We start from the raw sequence: 23118 nt of genomic DNA, 5'->3' as shown, positions 1-23118 counted from the left end.
ATAAACACTGCAGCTGCAGTTGATTTCAAACATGAAGTTTCAAGGCCAAGTGATTACTGGTTCCAGCTCTGCTGTGAATCTAAAATGTATGACAGTAAGCACAGTGTGTTCTTGGATGTAGTGTATAATTTGTGCCCACTCAATAGTTTGCACAAATTCTTCAACATGCCTTTTCTGTGAAATAGCAAGCAGTATACTTGTGCTAAAAAGAAATATTTGATAAATGTTTAATATCTGGCAGAGCGCCAAGATTGCTGTAGAAATGAAGGGGCTAGAATAACGAGCAGTGAAAGGATCTCTAATGTTCAAAGGCGGCAGCCGATGAGTGATAAGCAAAAGAGAGATAGAAAAAAAAAGTACATTTTTCTTCTGTGCTGCATGGGCATGGAATTTTATTTAAATGTTTGTGGGCTTGTCTTATTGAAAAAAATTGTATTCCACTGGCAGTAGCTGCCAATTCCTTTCCCTTTCCCCTCTCTCGCTCGCACACACACACACCCCCACCCATGCACACGTGCACTCTTTCTTTTTACCTTGAAACATCCTCCCAAGAGGTTGCTCAGCATTCATTTAGAAGTCGCCACAATTGGAAGAAGGCAGAGCTGACCTGTTTTTTCCTGCTGAATTTTCTCCTGCCACTGAAATCACAGCAGATTTATTCTTCGAGTAAGGGAGTGATGTAAATTCAAAACAAAAATATAGTTGCTCTATTGAGGAAGAATGATTTCTATTTTAAAAAAAAAATGATTCAAATCTGTTCCGAAGCTTTTATGCCAGTGTCTGTTTTGAGTTGCATTCTTTTCTGTTGCATTGATTTTGAACTTCTGAAACAGGCAGTAAAAATATGTGTTGCTGTGCAAATGTATTTTGTGATTCAGTTATCACTGTGGTGCAATGTGCCTTTTGCATTTACAATGCAAGTAAGTGGGCCTGCATAAGCCACAAAGGAAAATAAATGTCTCTACTATGAAATGTGAATCTTTTAAACATTTATTCATAAAAATGTTTTGAATTTTTATTCACGGTGAAGGATGAGTTAATTACCTCATTTTGTTGAAGGGAAATTCACCATCTTTGTATTTATTACCAGAAAAGATGCATTTTGAAATAGTCTGTTATCCAGGCAAAAATAAAATGGTCTTTTTCCCCTGCTGACTGAGATGATTAGAATGCCTTGTTCTTGTGCCAAATGTATCATTATAACATGATTGGTACATTAAGAGCAAATTAAAAAGTGTTTTTTGCATTCATTGCAGTTTCAGACGAGAATCTGTTCTAAAGCATTCTTGTGCTCAGATTATTAAGTCATTTTTTAAATTAATATTCAAAGGGCCTTACTTATGGTCATTCTAGTTCACTGACGCCTAGGAGGAAAGGCTATAAAAGAGCACTTCAAATGCCACTAGACTTTTGTAAGTAATGTTTTGGTTCCAGAGCATTATGTGGCTGAAAATGGTGATTACAGCAGAATTTTAGGGCCAGGTTTGTGTTCCAACACTTCCAGTGGGGAGCGGCACTTGCAGAGAGTGCACTGGAAGAAATCACAGGCACAAGTCCATGATTTTCTGTCCATCTGGCAGTCATTAAAGGCCCCTTCCCTGTTTAAAAGGGATGTTGGATAAAGTAGGTAAACCAGGTCAGCACAGATCAGTCCATTTCAAGTGGCTTACATTTAAAAAAGTTTTCCAGCATCAGAACTAGCTTTATGACAGTCATATTAGCTGTAAATATTGAAAACATACACTTAAGACACTCACTGGTGGATCCTGGCCTCTGAAGGCACCTGAATAAGTAGTCAAGTACCTTTTCAGGCCTTGTCAAGGGATCGGATATGCAGCACGGCCTAACTTCCGCCAGCAATGTTTGCCCTGCTGGTGGAAATGCCCTAAATGCCAGGTATGGGATCATTTACATATTCGGGGAGGGCGCCCTGTGCCTGAAGAGGCGCAACAGAGGCCTCCTTCCCCACATTACCGCTGGAAACTTGGAGTGGTACCATGCCGCTTTAAAAGTGGAAGCATGAGGCACAGATTGGGCCAAAAAGACAGATACACAATTATTTTGATTTTCCCAGATGGTGTAGTAGGCTCCCCATCTGGAAAAATGGGAAAACTTGTGATAGTAATGGATCCCTCTGTCTTCTGGGGCTGGTTCACTAGGCCCAGAACTGGACATACACTGGTCTGAGCAGACATAGGTACCACTGGGCCTGTCTGATGCTTTTGCCAGAATTCTTGGGGTAGCCCTGGAATGTTGTCAGATTTGCTCCAAAGTGCTGCTTCGAAATGAGGGAGGTGAGCATAAGAAGTGCCTATTCCCTCCCTGCTCCCATTGGAATGTTCTGCAGAGTCCAAATTGGGCAGAAACCTGCTTAATCCAGGTTATTCCTCAAATTGCGCCCCTCTCACCACAACTCCATCGGGATTCCACACCTCTTGGGGCTAGAATTTCTATCCTAATTTATCTGTGGCACTGAAAGGACTAAGGAAACAAGTTTTAAATAAGAATTACAACTAAATATCTAATGGAATATTTTATTTTTTGACCACCGGAGGAATTTTTACTCCTGTCAAAATGCTCGGCAGATTTTTATCCCCTATTTTGTGCCCCTTAACTGGGAGAATGCACCTACAGATTTTCTAGTGTTGACTAAGCATATTTGTTAGTTTTATCTGAGGCAGTGACATTTTCAGGGTTACAGTGCAAAAGCTCAAGAATTGTAGCTGCATTTAATTATTTATCTATTGTGGCACCTACTGTATATTTTTGTCAGCACAGCTGCTCTTTAACATTCTAAAGCTTTTTTTACTGTGTTCAGAAATGTACTGGATTAAAAAACACAGCACAACAAAAAAGACTTAAAAGATAACTGGTGGAATTTGAATTCTAATACTAAGCAAATGTCAATTTCATTATATTAATATTTTGTCAAAAATGAAGAATGTTTGATCTTGCCACGATCAGAAGGGAGTCAGTGATCCACAGATGCCCGAGCAATGGTTTCTGTTACTGTACTGGGGTTTACATCAAGACTTATTTTCCTGACTCTTGGCCTTTTAGGCTGAGCGTTGGAGCATGAAATTAGAGCTGGACCTGTACCTGTAGTGTTAAATTCCACAGGGTGCATCAGATATTTTGTTGCAAGCTGTTGGTTAAATATAGTTTGTGTACTTGGCTAATGCTCTGAATGGAGGGACTGACAGTCTGTTTTTGTGTATGATTTTTACAGGTTCAACAAACCTACTGGCCAGTATTTAAAAGGACCTGAGAAGATCTTTGAAACTGCATAGAGGAATAAGGAACTGCAGGGACCAGGATAAAGAAGCTGGTTTATTGGAGTACAAGATTAGGATTTAAGGGGTGACAAAATAAATAGATGAATGTGAAAGAGAAGAATGATACTCGAGTGAAAAATTCTACAGTGAGGAAGAGTTAAATGCACTTGTAATCCTCTAAATTGGCTGAGGAAAGAACGTTTGTCAGTACGTTTAGTCTCACGAGAGCCTCCTTTACTAACAATAGGTAAGTCATCAAAGAAATTAAAATATTGTCCAATTCAAGCTTATGTTTCTTGCCATTTTAAAGAAAACAAAAACACGTTTGACATTTATTCATTACTAACAACTCATTAAATGGCCTTTTATTGAAATAATCAATATATAAAGGTGAAAGCGGAAGGAAGACAGAAAATGACTTCTTCAGTTCGGAACAGTACATTCTGCACTGACAAAGAGGGCAATAAAAAGGAAATAAAGAATAACAATGAACAGACAGTAAGAACAGATGGAGACACCAATGCAAATGAAATAATATCCCAGATTTGTATAACGGAAGAAAAGGAAGAGAGACGTAACCTAACAGCTGGCATTGTAAATGATCATCTCCATGTACCACAGAATGTAACGCTGCCGAATGAAGATCTGGATGACCCTGTGAACCAAGGAGGGGAGTCTCAACCAGGTGATGACAGAAATCAGTTGTACAGAAGCAGAAATCTGGAGATTTCAGAGCATCGCATGCCTGATAAAACTGAAACTATAGAATTGGAACATACAGAATATACCAAGCACCATGAAAAAGCTTGCAGTTTGCAGTCTCCCGACAAGGAAGATTGGAAATTTGGTACAGGTGAATATGTTAGTGTTCCTCAAATTCAAAAGGAATGGTATTCCCTAAAACAGCATAGTTATGCTGCTGAAGCTGCTGTGGAGCGACAATGGCCCAAAATGAATGTGACAGATGAAAATGAAAAGATAAATCACATGCAATTATTGTACAAGGACTCTTCATCTTCCAATTCATTGAAGAAAACTAATAAAAAGAATGGATCATTAGAGACCGGAGCATCCAGAGAAAATGATATTGGGTGTTTACCAGAGAATGTCTCAGTGACTGATTGTTGTACTGGACCATTGAATTTTCAAGAACTCTGCACGGGTGCCATTGGTAGCACTCGTAATTCACAGCGAGCATCAGCAGATCTGTTCAAAGCCACCTCTCCATCTGATCCATTGGACTTGACCTCAATTGAAATGATTCTATTTCATTCTAACTCATCTACCTCAGAAAACAAGAAGTCAGTCCCAGAGCTACAAATGAACGATCTTGTCAATGTAAGCACATCGCATTGTGAAAAAATAGTGTCCACCTTAGGTTCAGTTGGTGAATTACAGGTGGCCATTAATAAACCAGAAGCCCAGGTAAACCTGAATACATTAACTGACCAATGTAAAGTAACTGATGCACACAATCGTCCCTCTGTGAGTGACTGGCAGGAGACTGGTGAATTTTTGCCTGAAGTACCATGTGTTCAGAGCATGAGAAATATTTTTGAAACAAAGCAGAAAATGGAGCCTTGTGATGTTAGCGAACAATCATCCACCATGCTTAGTGAAGAGACAGTTAAAACAGTACAGCGTCTGCAAGATAGCACAAAAGAACAACATCTTAAAAACCTCAATTTTGTAGAAGACCGGCTCTTAGACCTACCAGTAGAAACTTATGCAGATGGAAGTTTAGTATCTGATAGCACTTCTTCAGTATTAATGAGGCAAGGTTGTAAAAACAGAATCACCAGTCTGGTACATACTGAATTTGGTACCCAGCATTCCACAGAACCTGCTAAACATCTTGGAAGTTCTTTTTCAAATGCTATTAATGAAGTGGCCATTGTGGAATCTGCTATTTCTGGAGTTCCAAACACTACCTGTGAGGCAGATAACTACACTGAAAGTGATAAACTGCCATGCACAGGAACTGGTGAACTTTCTAAGCAAGAATTTGACAGCCTTCATGCTACCTTTGAAACCAGTGGGAGGAGAAAAGAAGACACAAGGCAGCATTTTGGGAGTGACAGTAGTTCATTAGAACATGAAACAGTTCAAGTGAAAAGCATTACTAAAATGACAGAAAAGGAAGGTTCTGAAGTCCTTAGCATCTCACACTCAGAGCTGTCAAAGCAACGTCTTTCTGAGCTAGGTGCAAATACAGGCAAGCTTGCATTGCCAGCACTCGAAGTTAGTCTTGGTCAGTGCAGTGATGAATGTTCTGTCAGAAAGACAGAGAGCTTTTTACAAAAGGAAGCAAATGAAATAAACAGTAATGTGATGATAACTGGGAAACAGCTCATAAGGATTTCTGAAGAGCTTCAGCACTCTGAGAGCCCGTTAGTCTCTCAGACTGTAAATCCTGTATTTACCACTTGTACACAGTCTCAGCATATGGTAAACATGAAAATTACTGATCAGTCCTCAGAATCTGCTGTTAAGGAGCCCGCGCTGCTTCGTGCTGAGGCATTGTCAGACTCTTTGCTCCTACCTTCTTTAGGGAATATGCAGACATGGAACTCATTCTCTAAAGCTCCTGATAAAACTGTTTGTAACAGTGGAATCCCAAAACCAATACTGCAGCATCCCAGGACTGTTCTAACAGATAAAGGAGAAGCAGAATCGAATTACCAGCCCAAGCCCGAAGGGAAGACCGAAGCTAAACTCATTCCTAAATCCAAGTATGTAAGACCTAAAATTATAACGTACATTCGAAAACCTCTTCAGATAAAATCACTTGATGTAATAAATGATGCACTGGGAAAATCTCCAAAACTTTCAACATGGACCGAGTCCATTTCGAAACCCTGTATTTCAAAAGAGCACAAGACCTCTACATGGGAAAATAAACCTCTCTCTGTGCTCAGTGTTCCTGGTTCCTCTCATGACAGATACAGACCAGAATTGCAAAGAACTAAGATATATACTACAGGACTGATGGTGTCTGGAATCAAACCTCCTGCTCAGCAGATCTTTCCCAGGACGATGGGAAAGCCACTTCCTTCTTCTAGTGATGTGACATCAAAGAAACCTACTGAACCGTTTATACAAGAGAGTATTTCTGAGGTAAGAGCAGCCTTTAACATTTTGGGGTTATGGGTATTTGTGTTCTCGTAAAACCAAATTTGAGTTGGTTAGCACACTATTTCTCTGTGCAGGTTGTCGTATTAGTGGATGTTATTTACATGGATTTTAAAAAGTGTTTAACTCTGTCCCATGTAAACGACTCCTGCACAAGTTTTAGCTGCATGAGATAGCCAGATGGAAATATATTGAATTGGATAAAAAAATGATTAGCTGAAAGTAGTAAATGGAAAGCCATCTGGCTGGGAGTCAGTTGTTAGTGGTGTACCACAGGGATTGGTTAGACTGGAGTCAGTTCAAAGATGTCTAACTTTGCAGACGATACCAAGATGGGAGAAATGCCAAAAAATGAGAACCAATGTACACAAATTCAGGAGAATTTGGAGAAGCTGAGTTTGTGTGCAAAGAATGGCAGATGAAGTTTAATGCAGGCAAATCTAAAATGATGAGATTTGGCAAAAGAAATAGTAATGTGGAATATGTACTTAGTGACAACATATTAGAGCAGGAGAGAGGCCTTGGGATAATGGTGCAATAGTTACCAGAGAGGAAAGGAAGCAAACAAAATGTTGGGTTTCATAGCAAATGTCAGGATATTGTCAGGTTGCACCTCAACAGAGCAGGGACCAATGTCCTTGTGGGGCAGTTCACTAGTGCTGTGAGGGGAGGTTTAAACTAATTTGGGAGGGGGGTGGGCACCAGGATGTAGCATTAGAAAGGGGAAACAAGGTTCACAAGGATTGGGAGAGACAAATAAGACTAGAGTAAGAAATGTACAGTATTAGGTGAGATCAGACTAAGAGAGAAACAAGAAGGTCTAAGATAGGTTTAGAGTGCATGTGTGTAAACGCACAAAGCATGATAAATAAAGTTGGTGAGCTGCAGGCGCAAATATCCACATGAGAACATGATGTAGTGGCGATAACGGATACCTGGCTCAAAAAAGGGCAGGATTGGGTACTAAATATTCTTGGGTACAAGGTGTTCAGGAAAGATAGGGAAGGAAAAAAAGGAGTGGGGAGGTGGCAGTATTGAATAAGATGCATATTGCAGTGCTGGAGCGAGAAAATGTCCTTGAGCGGTCAAGGATAGAATCTATTTGGTTAGAATTAAGAAACAATAGAGGTGCCATTACACTACTGGATGTATTCTATAGGCCACCAATTAGTGGGAAGGATGTAGAGCAAATTTGCTAGGAAATTACAGAGAGAGGCAAGAACTATAGAGTAGTGATAATGGGGGACTTCAACTATCCTACTATAGACTGGGATAGTAATAGTGTAAAGGGCAAAAAGGGGGAGGAATTTCTGAAGTGTGTTCAGGAGAACTTTCATGATCAGTATGTTTGCAGCCCAACGAGGAAGGAAACGGTGCTGGATCTGGTTCTGGGGAATGAGGTGGGTCAAGTGGAGCAAGTGTCACTGGGGGAACATTTAGGGAACAGTGATCATAGTATCATAAGGTTTAGATTAGTTATGGAAAAGGACAAGGAGCAATCTAGAGTAAAAATACTTAATTGGAGGAGGGCCAATTTCACTGGGTTAAGAACGGATCTGGCCCACTAAATTGGAATCAAAGATTGGGAGGGAAAACTGTGATCGAACAATGGGCGGCATTTAAAGAGGAGATGGTTCGGGTACAGTCTAGGTACATTCCCACGAGGGGTAAAGGTAGGGCAACCAAAGCCAGAGCTCACTGGATGTCGAAAGAGATAGGGAGTAAGATGAAGCAAAAAAAAGGGGCGTATGACAGATGTCAGATTGATAATACATGTGAGAACCAGGCTGAATATAGAAAGTACAGAGGAGAAGTGAAAAAGGAACTACTAAGAAGAGCAAAGAGAGAGTATGAGAATAGACTGGTGGCTAACATAAAAGGGAATCCAAAAGTCTTCTATTGGCATATAGATAGTAAACAGGTAGTAAGAGGAGGGATCGATTAGGGACCAAAAAGGAGATCTATGCATGGAGGCAGAGGGCATGGTTGAGGTACTAAATGAGTACTTTGCATCTGCCTTTACCAAGGAAGAAGATGCTGCCAATGTCACAGTAAAAGAGGAGCTAGTTGAGATACTGGATGGGCTAAAAATTGACAAAGAGGAGGTACTAGAAAGGCTAGCTGTACTTAAAGTAGGTAAGTCACCTGGTCCAGATGGGATGCATCCTAGGTTGCTGAGGGAAGTAAGGGTGGAAATTGCAGAGGTGCTGGCCATAATCTTCCAATCTTCCTTAGATATGGGGGTGTTGCCAGAAGACTGGAGAATTGCAAATATTACAGGCTTGATCAAAAAAGGGTGTAAGGATAAACCCAGCAACTACAGGCCAGTCAGTTTAACCTTGGTGGTGGGGAAGCTTTTAGAAACGATAATCCAGGAAAAAATTCATAGTCACTTGGACAAGTGTGGATTAGTAAAGGCAATCATGTTTAACGAACATGATTGAGTTTTTTGATAAGGTAACAGAGAGGGTTGATGAGGGCAATGCAATTGATGTTGTGTATATGGACTTTCAAAAGGTGTTTGATAAATGCCACATAACAGGCTTGTCAGCAAAATTGAAGCCCATGGAATAAAAGGGGCAGTGGCAGCATGGTTACAAAATTGGCTAAGTGACAAGAAACAGAGAGTAGTTGTGAATGGTTGTTTTTCAGACTGGAGGGAGGTGTACAGTGGTGTTCCGCAGGGGTCGGTACTAGGACCACTGGTTTTCTTGATATATATTAATGACTTGGACTTGGGTGTACAGGGCACAATTTCAAAATTTACAGATGACACAAAACATGGAAGTGTAGTAAACAGTGAGGAAGATAGTAATAGACTTCAAGAGGACATAGACAGGCTGATGGAATGGGCGGACACATGGCAGATGAAATTTAACGCAGAGAAGTGCGAAGTGTTACATTTTGGCAGGAAGAATCCGGAGAGGCAATATAAACTAAATGGTACAATTCTAAAGGGGGTGGAGGAACAGAGAGACCTGTGGGTATATGTGCTCAAATCTTTGAAGGTGACAGGACAGGTTGAGAAAGCAGTTAAAAAAGCATGTGGGATCCTGGGCTTTATAAATAGATGTGGAGATGCCGGTGATGGACTGGGGTTGACAATTGTAAACAATGTTACAACACCAAGTTATAGTCCAACAATTTTATTTTTAATCCCACAAGCTTTCGGAGGCTTCCTCCTTCCTCAGGTGAACGGTGTCCACACCGTTCACCTGAGGAAGGAGGAAGCCTCCGAAAGCTTGTGGGATTAAAAATAAAATTGTTGGACTATAACTTGGTGTTGTAAAATTGTTTACAATTTATAAATAGAGGCATTGAGTACAAAAGCAACTAAGTTACGCTGGTTTGGCCACAACTGGAGAATTATATCCAATTCTGAGCACTGCACTTTAGGAAGGATGTGAAGGCCTTAGAGAGGGTGCAAAAAACATTTACTAGAATGGATCTAGGGATGGCGGACTTCAGTTACGTGGATAGACTGGAGAAGCTGGGGTTGTTCTGCTTAGAGCAGAGAAGGTTGAGAGGAAATTTGATAAGAATATAAGAACATAAGAAATAGGAGCAGGAGTAGGTCATACGGCCCCTCAGGCCTACTCCGCCATTCAATAAGATCATGGCTGATCTTCGACCTCAACTCCACTTTCCCGCCCGATCCCCATATCCCTTGATTCCCTTAGAGTCCAAAAATCTATCTATCTCAGCCTTGAATATATTCAATGACTCAGTGTCCACAGACCTTTGGGGTAGAGAATTCCAAAGGTTCACAACCCTATGAGTGAAGAAATTCCTCTGCATCTCAGTCTTAAATGGCTGACCCCTTATCCTGAGACTATGCCCCCTAGTTCTAGACTCTCCAGCCAGAGGAAACAAGCTCTCAGCATCTACCCTGTCAAGCCCTCTCAGAATCTTATATGTTTCAATTAGATCACCTCTCATTCTTCTAAACTCCAGAGAGTATAGACCCTCTCTACGCAATCTCTCCTCACAGGACAACCCTCTCATCCCAGGAATCAATCTAGTGAACCTTTGTTGCACTGCCTCTAAGGCGAGTATGTTCTTCCTTAGATAAAGAGACCAAAACCGTACACAGTATTTCAGTTGTGGTCTCACCAAAGCCCTGTTCAATTGTAGCAAGACTTCCTTACTCTTGTCCTCCAACCCCCTTGCAATAAAGGCCAACATGCCATTTGCCTTCCTAATGGCTTGCTGTACCTGAATGCTAACTTTCTGTGTTTCTTGTATGAGGCACCTAAATCTCTCTAAACACCCACATTTAATAGTTTCTCACCATTTAAAAAATATTCTGTTTTTCTATTCTTCCTACCAAAGTGAATAACCTCGCATTTCCCCACACTATACTCCATCTGCCACCTTATTGCCCACTCACTTAATCTGTCTATATCCCTTTGCTGACTCTTTGTATCCTCCTCATAGCGTACTTTCCCACTTAGCTTTGTATCGTCAGCAAACTTGGATACATTACACTCGGTCCCTTCATCTAAGTCATTAATATAGATTGTAAATAGCTGAGGCCCAAGCACTGATCCTTGCGGCACCCCACTAGTTACAGCCTGCCAACCTGAAAATGACCTGTTTATCCCTACTCTCTGTTTTCTGTCCGTTAACCTATCCTCTATCCATGCTAATATATTACCCCCAACCCCATGAGCCCTTATCTGGCGTAGCAACCTTTATGTGGAACCTTATCGAATGCCTTTTGGAAATCCAAATATACTAAATCCAAAGGTTCCCCTTTATCTACCCTGCTACTTACATCCTCAAAAAACTCTAATAAATTTGTTAAACACGATTTCCCTTTCATAAAACCATGTTGACTCTGCTTAGTCATATTATGATTTTCTAAGCGCCCTGTTACCACTTCCTTAATAATGGATTCCTGCATTTTCCCGACGATACGGGACGGCAAGGCCAGCACGGACACGAGGGGTTGAATGGCCTCCTTCTTTGCCGTAACTTTCTATGGTTCTACGACTGGTGTCAGGCCAATTGGTCTGTAGTTCCCTGTTTTCTCTCTTCCCTCCTTTCTTGAATAGCGGTGTTATATTTGCTACCTTCCAATCCACTGGTCCCATTATTTTCTCTAGTGTTTTTTCTCTACTGATATTAATTACTTTAAGTTCCTCACTCTCATTAGACCCTTGGTTCCCCACTATTTTTGGTACGCTTTTTGTGCCTTCTACTGTGAAGACCGATACAAAATATTTGTTTAACATCTTTTATGCCATTTCCTTATTCCCCAGTATAATTTCTCTTGTCTCAGCCTCTAAGGGACCAATGTTTACTTTTGCTACTCTCATCCATTTTACATACTTGTAGAAGCTCTTACAATCTGTTTTTATATTTCTTGCTAATTTACTCTCATTCTATTTTCTCCCGTTTTATCAATTTTTTTGGTCATCCTTTGCTTGTTTCTAAAACTCTCCAAATCCTCAGGCTTAGTACTAGTCTTTGCAACATTATAAGCCTCTTCTTTTAATCTAATACTATCCTTAACTTGTTTAGTTGATAGAAGTGCTCAAAATCATGAAGCGTTTAGATAAAGTAAATAAAGAGAAACTGTTCCCTTTGGCAGAAGGGTTGAGAACCAGAGGAAACAGATTTAAGGTGATTGGCAAAAGAACCAAAGGCAAGTAATTATGATCTGGAATGTGCTGCCTGAGAGGGTGGTGGAAGCAAATTCAATTGTGGCTTTCAAAAAGGAATTGGATAAATACTTGAAGGGAAAAAATTTGCAGGGCTAAGAGCAGGGGAATGGGACTTACTGGGTTGCTCTTACAAAGAGCCAGCACTGGCTCGATAGGCCAAACGGCCTCCTTCTGTGCTATAACCATTCTATGATTCTATATTTAAATTGAAAGAGGTTATTTTAATATTGCACAGGGCCTTGGTGAGAATACTGGGTAGAACTTTTGATCGATGAAGTTTATGGATGGATGCTTATCACAGGCGCCTACTCATTTATTTTGTTTTAATGCCTATGTAACAATAATGCACACAATCATAGAATCACAGAATCGTTACAGCACAAGAAGGAGACCATTCGGCCAATCGAGCCTGTGCCGGGATGCTGGCACAAGAATGCTGCTACGAGCATGTTAAGCTTTCGTATGCAAACCTCGTGGATCAGATGTTCCTACCCTCATATCTGAAGTATTGTGTAAACTTGGTCCCCCTATTCTTAGCTTTGTGCCCTTTTTCAAGGTGAAACTTCAGTCTGGACCTCTACCTTGTCCTCCAATTAGTGGACATTGAGTTCAAACTCCCTTTTGTTTATTTCTGTGCATCTTGCCTTCATGTCTTGTTGCAGGGCAGTTTTTGTGCACCTAAAGCTCCTGCTGTTTTTCCATTATGCAGTCTACTAGGACAGTTAGGAACTAATTTGTAGAGCGGGTTTTATGAGCCATTTTGCAAAGTATTGAACACTTCACAACTGAAATCATGAACTTTTCGACCTTTATATCAGTTAAATGGCTCATTTATCTGATTGAGAATTGTTGAAAGATCATTATTAGAGGTTTGTGCTATTTTTTTGCTGTTCTTGTTAAGGAAAATGTGTTATGCAAAATCACTCATTTAAAGATAGGTTCACGCACAGTTCTGCTGGTGTCACAGAGGGAATTAGGCGCTTCGACTTTACAGTATGAATCTGGCATGTTGTAATGGATATTCTCGCTGTTTCAGCACTCATTATCTTCCCCTCATTCCGCTCTATCTCTCTGTCTCTTGCTCTCTCACAGGAGTCAGCTGAGTGCAATTAAAAACAATTTTTATTTGAAATCATTTCATCGAATTGATCACACTACAAAAATCGATCAAGAAGACGCATTTTCTTAGCGTGCCAAAAGTCACAGATACTAAATAATGCTTAAGAGTATTTCCATGATTCAATGTTAGCGGTACAAAATATCATGTTCTGAACAAAACTAATAGAAATTATAATACATTTTAGAGACACAACAATCAAAGTTGGGCTTACCTACAAAAACTGAACAAAAGGACATCCTTTGGGCTAGAGAGTGGGTTTTTATCCAAAATATTAATAACCCAAAACTCAATATTAACTCAAATCTCAAGGAAAAATGAAACTAACTGGCAGCTTCTTTATCAAAGTTCCTGCAACAAGACTTACATAAAATTGAGCTCTTTAATATGAGTACCATATCTAAAAGGAGGACTTTTTGTACAGGCCTCCCTTCCTTACTTGAATGATGGTTGGTACATTCCCTCCTTTACATTAAACTTTTATCTGCTGCTCTTGTTTTTTTTTCTCAGATGCACATGAATGAAAGATTTTTAACCACTCCAACCAGCCAGAGCCGATTACAAAATAAACAAGCAATGCAAAACTTCAAATGCAGTTTCACTTGTCACTTTGACGTCTCATAAATAAGTCTAAGGGTGATAATATTTTCTTATAGAGGATAGTATAGCCCCATAATAATAATTGTGTAAATAATTCAAATAGTTAAAAAGACACCAAATGGAAAGAAAAAAATAAAATAACAAAACACTGCAGATACTGGAAATCTGGAAACAGTCAGCAAGTCAGACAGCATCAGAAGGGAAATATAACATTTCAGGCATAGCCCTTATCAAAATCCAACCTATTCTGATGAAGGGCTATGCCTTTTACAGATGCTGTCCGACTTGCTGAGTGTTTCCAGCATTTTCTGTGCGTTTTTTAACCAATTGCAAAGACTTAAATTAAGAGAAATGAATTACTCATTTTTTAAGCATGTCTAGTTAAATATTTATTGGATGCAGTAATTATTAATCCACTCTTTGTCAGATTATTGGTATGTCTTTGTGTAACAGTGCGAAAGAAATGTTCTAATTTTTGGACCTGCTGAAGCCTGATCTCAGGCCGATTGGAATTTACTAACGCCTAACAAAAAAACGTGGGATGGAATAAAAAGAAAAAAAACCTACAAATGCTGGTATCTGAAATAAAAACAGAAAACTATGAATATTCAGGTCTGTCCACATGCATAAAGGGAAAGGACAGATAAACATTTTAGATGTAAGATGCCTTCAAATAAAAGCTGTCACTGTTGGAACTAGACTTGTCTTTTTGTGGGATATGTGAAGCACCCTGGGATGGAAATTGCATAGTACCGGCCAGATAGCGCGAATTGGGCGCAGGGAAGGATCTCTTTGTCTGAAGACAGAGGCCTGAGAATCGCAAGAAACTGGTCCTCGGTCACTCATCTAAATATTTAGGGCGAGCTGCTGGCGCCTGTTGCGCTTCCACAGGCAGCTCGCCCAATGGAAGCATGCAATTTCAGGCAACCTACCTCGCCGGCAATGAACTTCGGGTAAGTCCCAGATGTCGGGCAAGGGTGGTGGAAGGACTGTGAGAGGGGGACTGATTGTGGCCAGCAGCGGTCGTCGGACGCCTGTGGAGCTGCGAGGAGCACGCCGACTCCTCCCAGCTCCACAGCAATTTAAAAAGATTTTCTTTTCTTATCTTTACGGTGGTGGCTGTTGGCTAGGCCGTATCCACATCCTGAAAACCTGACGGAACAGGCCAAGGCTCAGGGCAGCTCGCACCCGTGATATGCTCCTCCTGCACTATGTGGGAAGTCATGGACACTACCAGTGTCCTTGGCGACCATGTGTGCAGGAAGTGTGTCCAGCTGCAGCTACTGGCTAACCGCATTTCGGAGCTGGAGCTGCGGGTGGACTCACTGTGGAGCATCCGCGATGCTGAGACTATCGTGGATAGCACGTTCAGTGAGGTGGTCACGCCGCAGGTAAAGAATACGCAGGCAGAAAGGAAATGGGTGACCGCCAGGCAGAGTAAAAGGACTAGGCAGGTAGAGCAGGAGTCCCCTGGGGCCATCTCCCTCTCAAACAGATATTCTGCTTTGGATACTGTTGGGGGAGATGGCTTATCAGGGGAAAGCAGCAAGAGCCAGGGTCGGGGCACCACAGGTGGCTCTGCTGCACAGGAGGGGAGGAAGAAGAGTGGCAGGGCTATAGTGATAGGGGTTTCCATTGTAAGGGGAACAGATAGGCATTTCTGCAGCCGCAAACGTGACTCCAGGATGGTATGTTGCCTCCCTGGTGCTAGGGTCAAGGATGTCACGGAGCGGCTGCAGGGCATTCTGGAGGGGGAGGGTGAACAGCCAGTAGTCGTGGTCCATATTGGTACCAACGACATAGGTAAAAAAAGGGATGAGGTCCTGCAAGGTGAATTTAAGGAGTTAGGAGATAAATTAAAAAGCGGGACTTCAAAGGTAGTGATCTCAGGATTACTACCGATGCCACGTGCGAGTGAGTATAGGAACAGGAGAATAGACCGGATGAATGCGTGGCTGCAGGGATGGTGTAGGAGGGAGGGATTCAGATTCCTGGGACATTGGGACCGGTTCTGGGGAAGGTGGGACCTGTACAAGCGGGACGGGTTACACCCGAGCAGGACCGGGACAAATGCCCTCGCGGGGGTGTTTGCTAGTGCTGTTGGGGAAGGTTTAAACTAGAGTGGCAGGGGGATGGGAACCTGAGCGCGGAGTCAGAAGGGAATAAAGTTGAGAGCAGCAAGAGAGGGGAAGACCCAGGGGAAATCTACAATACAAATAGTACAAACAGTTGTTCAAGAACAAGTGAAAGGGAAAAGCATAGAGCAGCGGAAAGAAAGTGTACTTTAGGCACTTTAGGTACTTCAGGCACGACAGATAAAATGAAAACTAGAAGGCGTAAGGCGATTAACCCAGCATCAAAGCTGTGGCAGGGGGTTGGGAACCTGAGCAGGGCGACAGAGGAAAGCATATCAGGAAGGGACAGAAGGTATGGAGAAAAAGGTAAAGTGTTAAAAAAGGAAAAAGCAGGAACTAAGTGTCACAAAACATATTTGAAAGTTCTTTATCTGAATGCACGTAGCATTCGTAACAAAATGGACGAGTTAACGGCACAAATAACGACGTATGGGTATGATCTTGTGGCCATTACAGAAACATGGCTGCAGGGTGACAACGACTGGGAATTAAATATGCCAGGGTATTTAACAATCAGGAAGGACAGGCAGGAAGGAAGGGGAGGTGGGGTTGCTATGTTAATAAGGGAAGGAATCACTGTAATACAGAGAAAAGATATTGGGACAAAGGATCAGGATAATGAAACAGTTTGGGTAGAGATAAGGAATAATAAGGGGAAAAAAACACTCGTGGGCGTAGTATATAGGCCTCCTAATAGTTGCAACTCTGCTGGAAGAAGTATTAATCAGGAAATAGTCGGGGCATGTAATAAGGGAACAGCTATAATTATGGGGGATTTTAACTATCATATTAACTGGACAAATCAAATTGGGCAGGGCAGCCTTGAGGAAGAGTTTATTGAGTGTATTAGGAATGGATTTCTTGAGCAGTATGTAACTGAACCAACAAGGGGGCAAGCAACCTTGGACCTGGTCCTGTGTAATGAGCCAGGATTAATTAATAATGTCCTAGTTAAGGATCCCCTTGGAATGAGTGACCATAACATGGTTACATTCCATATCCAATTAGAGGGTGAGAAGGTTGGTTCTCAAACAAGCGTACTGAGCTTGAATAAAGGAGACTATGATGGTATGAGAGCAGAATTGATTAAAGTGGACTGGGAAAATAGATTAAAGGGTAAGACGGTACATGAGCAGTGGTGTTCATTTAAGGAGTTATTTTACAAATTTCAAAAAATATATATTCCACTGAGGAAAAAAGGGTGTAATAGAAATGACAGCCATCCGTGGCTAAGTAAAGAAATTAAGGATAGTATCCGACTAAAAACAAGGACATATAAGGTAGCCAAACTTAGTGGGAGGATAGAAGATTGGGAAGTCTTCAAAAGACAGCAAAAAGTAACGAAAGGATTGATTAAGAAAGGGAAGATAGATTATGAAAATAAATTAGTAAAAAATATAAAAACAGATAGCAAGAGTTTCTACAGTTATATAATAAGAAAAAGGGTGGCTAAGGCAAACGTAGGTCCTTTAGAGGATGAGACCGGGAAATTAATGGTGGGAAACATGGAGATGGCAAAAATGCTGAACAAATATTTTGTTTCAGTCTTTACGGTAGAGGACACTAAGAATATCCCAACACTGGACAAACAGGGGGCTCTGGGGGGGAGGAGCTAAATACGATTAAAATCACTAAGGAATTGGTACTCAGTAAATTAATGGGACTCAAGGCGGATAAATCCCCTGGACCTGATGGCTTACATCCTAGGGTCTTGAGGGAAGTGGCAGTGGGGATTGTGGATGCTTTGGTAATAATTTTCCAAAATTCTCTGGACTCGGCAAAGGTCCCGGCAGATTGGAAAACTGCCAATGTAACACCCTTATTTAAAAAGGGTAGTGGGCAGAAGGCTGGAAATTATAGACCAGTTAGCTTAACATCTGTGGTGGGTAAAATTTTGGAGTCTATTATTAAGGAGACAGTAGCAGAACGTTTGGATAAACATAATTTAATAGGACAAAGTCAGCATGGCTTTACAAAGGGGAAGTCATGTCTGACAAATTTGCTTGAGTTCTTTGAGGATATAACGTACAGGGTGGATAAAGTGGACGTAGTGTATTTGGACTTCCAGAAGGCATTCGACAAGGTGCCACATAAAAGATTATTGCTCAAGATAAAGAATCACTGGATTGGGGGTAATATTCTGGCATGGGTGGAGGATTGGTTATCTAACAGGAAGCAGAGAGTTGGGATAAATGGTACATTCTCGGACTGGCAACCTGTAGCCAGTGGTGTTCCGCAGGGGTCGGTGCTGGGTCCCCAACTCTTTACAATCTATATTAACGATTTGGAGGAGGGGACCGAGTGTAACATATCAAAGTTTGCAGATGATACAAAGATGGGAGGGAAAGTATGTTTCTCCTCCCCTCTTTTTTCCAATTTCTGGAGGGACCATTCTCTTCACAATATTCTTACTCATTGTTCCACCACCTACAATGACATAGTCCTGAAATGCTCCCTCTTTTTTGCCTACGATTGGAACTGTATTTCTGTATTATTTGCAAAGCAGGATTTTGAGAATTGAGGGTAAATCTTTCGAGGCCCGCACTGCCGAATTTACAACAACGCTGGCTGTACATCAGGTCCCACTGCTCATTGTTCGACTTGGCCATGTGGACCAGAAGGTTCGATCTATGGTCTGTACTGTGTTAAGAAAGAAAGAAGAATTTGCATTTATATGGTGTCTTTCATGATCTCAAGGTGTCCCAAAGCACTTCACAATCAATTAAGTACTTTTGAGCATAGTCACCGTTGTAATGTAAGGAAACTCTGTCAAGTGACAGATCAGTCTTAGGACCTTCCTCAGCAGTTGCCTTCAGAAGAGAAGGTGAAAATATGAGAAAGTTGAAAAACCATAAAAATTAATATAGTGGCATGTATTTGGAGCCAGTGACCTGAATTTACATGCCATTTCCAGCACATTGGTGCTAGAATGAAGATTTTATTTTTCCACGCGTGCAAATTGGGACATATCTTATTTCTGCCAGACCTTTAATTGCTGCACTGCGATCTAGAATGGGACCTTCCTGCGATGTACATGCTCATACCACCTGGAACTCATTGTAGGAATGGCTAAAACCCATGACTTGCCTCCCCAATGTACTAAGGGAATGAAATAAAAAAGGAATACTTGTTACCAGCATCAGCTGATACTGGCGGGTGCTTTACTTCGGAGCCTGCAGCTCAGTGAAACCTTAAAGATCAATTACTTGACCTACAAGAGAGTTTTGGAGTGTGTTTTTTGTGTTATACCTGGAGTCAGCTGACCTTGCTTCTGACAGACTGTGAGACCATTAAAATATTTTTCCCGCCACCCAAAGTATAGAATTACAAAGAATGTACAGCACAGAATCAGGCCATTCGGCCCAACAAGTCCATGCCGGTGTTTATGCTCCACTTGAGTCTCCTCCCTACTTCATCTAAGCCTATCAGCATATCCTTCTATTCCTTTCTCCCTCATGTGTTTATCTAGCTTCCCCTTAAATGCATCTATGCTAGTTGCCTCAACTACTCCTTGTAGTAGCGAGTTCCACATTCTAACTACTCTCTGGGTAAAGAAGTTTCTCCTGAATTCCCGATTGGATTTGTTAGTGACTATCTTATATTTATGGCCCCTAGTTCTGGTCTCCCCTGCCAGTAGAAACACCTTCTTTACAACTACCCCATCAAACCCTTTCATAATCTCAAAGACCTTTATCAGGTCATCCCTCAGTCTTCTCTTTTCTCGAGAAAAGAGCCCCAGCTTGCTCAATATTTCCTGATGGATATAACCTCTCAGTTCTGGTATCATCCTGGTAAATCTTTTTTGCACCTTCTCCAGTACCTCTACATTCTTTTTATAATATGGAGGCCAGACTGTTCACAGTACTCCAAGTGTGGTCTAACCAAGGTTCTATACAAGTTTAATATAAATTTTCTGCTTTTCAATTCTATCCCTCTTGAAATGAATCCCAGTGCTTGGTTTGCTTTTTTAATGGCCTTATTAACCTACGTCGCTACTTTTAGTGATTTGTATATCTGTACCCCCAGATCCCTCTGCTCCTCTACCCCATTTAGACTCTTATTATCCAAGCTGTATGTGGCCCCCTTATTCTTCCTACTAAAATGTTATACCTCACACTTATCTATATTGAAATTCATTTGCCAATTATACGCTCATTCTGCAAGTTTATTATTGTCTTCCTGTATTTTGTCATGGTCCTCCTCCATATTAATTATATCCCCCAATTGGGTGTCATCCGCAAATTTTGAAATTGTACTTCCAATTCCCGAGTCCAAATTATTTATGTAAATGGTGAACAGTGATCCCAGCACTGGTCCTTGTGGAACACCATTTCCCACCTTTTGCCAGTCTGAGTAACTACCTTTAACCCCTACTCTCTGTTTTCTGTTTTGTAGCCAGCTTGCGATCCATTCTGCTACTTGTCCACTGACTCCACATGCTCTGACCTTAATCATGAGTTTACTATGCGGTACCTTATCGAAGGCCTTTTGAAAATTCAAATATATTACAACTACTGCATTACCTTTGTCTACCTTTTCTGTTCTTCAAAGAATTCAGTAAGGTTGGTCAAGCATGACTTTCCCTTTTGAAATCCGTGCTTACTATTCTTTATTATATTTTCGGTTTCTAGATGTTTTTCTATTACATCTTTGAGTAACATGGGTTTTATCCTCTCCAAGTTTGATTAGTTCGTCAATTATCTCCCCTCTTTCTATCTTAAATGTCTTTATATCTCTTTTGATCTCTTCTTCTAATGTCGTGCCCACCATGTTAGTCTCCCTGGTAAGTACTGAGGCAAAGTAGTTATTTAATATTTCTGCCATTTTGCTGTCATTTCCTGTGAGTTTATTGTGTGTATCCCTTAGTGACTCTATCCTATCCTAATTTTTCTTTTATTATTTGTGTCTGTAGAATACGTTACTATTTCTTTTTATATTCCTTTTTAATTTTGTAGTTTTTCTTTGCCTTCCTAATTGTTTTTTTTAACTTCTTTCCAAACCTTTTCGTATTTCCTTTTGTCATCCTTTCCTTTTTCGTCTATGTTCTTAGTGTATGCCTTTTTCTTTAATTTCATTTTTGCCTTTATTTCTTTATTCATCCATGTTGTATCATTGTTGACCAGTTTGTTCTTGCTTTTTAGTGGAATATACTTCTCCTGGACGCTATTGATCACCGTTTTAAATGTTTCCCACTGCTGTTCTATTTCTTTGTTTATCAGTAAATTTTTCCAGTTTATTTTCCCTAGTTCCATTCTCATCCCCTGAAAATCAGCTTTTTCTAATTTATTACTTTGGTCTTTGTCTTACTTGTGTCCTTCTCAATTTTTTATCTTACTCCTTATTATGTTGTGATCACTATTGCCTAGATGTTCCCCTGTCTCACTTCTCGTATCTGTTCTGGTTCATTTCCCATTAGATCCAGCAGTGCTTCGTCTTTTGTTGGGCTTTTTACATACTGGATAAGAAAGGAGTCCTGCACACATTGCAAAAACTCCATTCCCTGTACCCTCTTCTTGCCAGTTTATTTGGGGATAGTTTAAAAAAATCCCATGATTATTATTCTATATTCTTTACTCAATTCACATATTTGCTTACATATTTCTTCCTCCACCTCCTTTCCACTATTAGGTGGTCTGTACTATGTCCTATTAGTCTGATTGATCCCTTATCTTTTATTTCAATCCATATGGATTCTGTTAGTTATGTCCCTTTTTTCTACTGCCATTATATTATCTCTAATTAGTACAGCTACGCCACCCCCTTCCTTCCCTATCCTTTCTGATTATGTTATGACCTGCAATATTTAGTTACCAGTCCTTTTCTTTACGTAGCTGTACAGGCAGTTAATTCATCTTTAATAGTTGTTCCTTTTACTTTATTTTTAACAGTCCTTTTATACTTCTGTTTTATAACTGTATTTGTTCCTTGACCGTTTATATTATCTTTATTACTTACTCTATTCTGGCCTTTACACTCATTTCCTGTTTCTTTTATCTTTAAGCTTTTGTTACTGCTGTGGGGTGGAGGAAAAGAGACTGAGGCAGTTTTTGAAGAGAATGTATCCTCCAAAATATTACCCCTCCCATCTAAAGAATTCATAGGAAACGCAGATATAATGAAGATCTCTGTGAGGAGGTCTGCATGAGAAGAGGCCACAGGGTTGCTGTGCCAGCTTCTACATGATGCCACTATTTTAATTTTACAAGTAATTGATGTAACTCCAACTTACAACTCCAACTTACATCACATTTGGAGTATAAAACAGCATTCTCTATAATGTCATATCACAGGTGCTAGAAGTAGTCCCTGTCCTGTATAAGTGACACAATGCTCATCCTGGCCCTATATATTACTATGAGATTAAAATGAGAGTGATTTATTCGGGGTGAGGGTTAAATTATGATTCAATTCTCCAGGAAGTGGCAAGAGGCCAGAAAAAAGTCTGGAGGAAATCACGCACCTGAGGACTGCATCAGACAAATAGGGGCTCACATACATATGCACCTCTCATGCAACCTTCTGACGGTACTCGCTAAGCGTAATATTTGCTTCAAAGAAAGAAGTGTTGGATTCTCCCACATCACTGGAAAAAGTCTCTTGGGCCCAAAGTAGGAAGGCAAAGTTTTGGGCCCAGAGTTCTATGAAAAATTTGCCTTAGAATTAACATCACTGCTTTCATGTGTAGTTCTAATCATCATTCTTACTGATCTTCCCTTGATACCTAACAAGATACCAAAGTCTCCTTTCTCCTTTAAAAAAAATGGATAGTGCATATGAAATGTTCAACTACATAGGAAATGTTCCCATGAGTAACTGGGATGTCTGCATGAGGCCATATATATATATTTCTACAAAACAGTTAATATCTGTGATAGAAATTGAATATGCAATCAGTGAGTCTTCAACTATAGCTATGTGAAAAACTGAATTAACAACATGAAAAGAATTAACATCTCAGTTCTTTTCAAACCATCACACAAGAGTTCAATTTTATTTGATCAAATAATGCTTTATGCAGTGCTTGGTCCTATAAGATATATAGTCACTGCCAGCTAAAGATAACAGACATGATTATATGGTGAAGGATGTCTCTAATCCTTTTGAAGGCTGGTCAAGAAAGCACTTAGCAAGATGAGATCACATACAAATCACTTCAGCTGCTTTATTTCACAGCAAGTGAACATACAGAG

The 23118-nt window shown here is 40.5% G+C and overlaps 1 protein-coding gene across 2 annotated transcripts in view; it reads left to right on the top strand.

Moving 5' to 3' along the window:
* The window catches only part of LOC137322854 (microtubule-associated tumor suppressor candidate 2-like), a 434152-nt gene that overhangs the window by 129834 nt on the left and 281200 nt on the right, over positions 1 to 23118 (top strand). The window contains exons 3-4 of one of the 2 annotated variants that reach the window (XM_067985994.1): positions 3230 to 3522; positions 3666 to 6392. In XM_067985994.1, coding sequence (XP_067842095.1) covers positions 3690 to 6392 — 2703 coding nt within the window. In that variant the 5' untranslated portion in view covers positions 3230 to 3522; positions 3666 to 3689. Of the gene's footprint in view, positions 1 to 3229; positions 6393 to 23118 lie in introns of both variants that reach the window. The other variant, XM_067985995.1, reaches the window with a different exon arrangement.

The sequence above is a fragment of the Heptranchias perlo genome, chromosome 6 (genome assembly GCF_035084215.1).
Source record: "Heptranchias perlo isolate sHepPer1 chromosome 6, sHepPer1.hap1, whole genome shotgun sequence".
In the NCBI taxonomy this organism is placed as follows: Eukaryota; Metazoa; Chordata; class Chondrichthyes; order Hexanchiformes; family Hexanchidae; genus Heptranchias; species Heptranchias perlo.
This window is presented reverse-complemented; position numbering and strand designations above follow the sequence as displayed.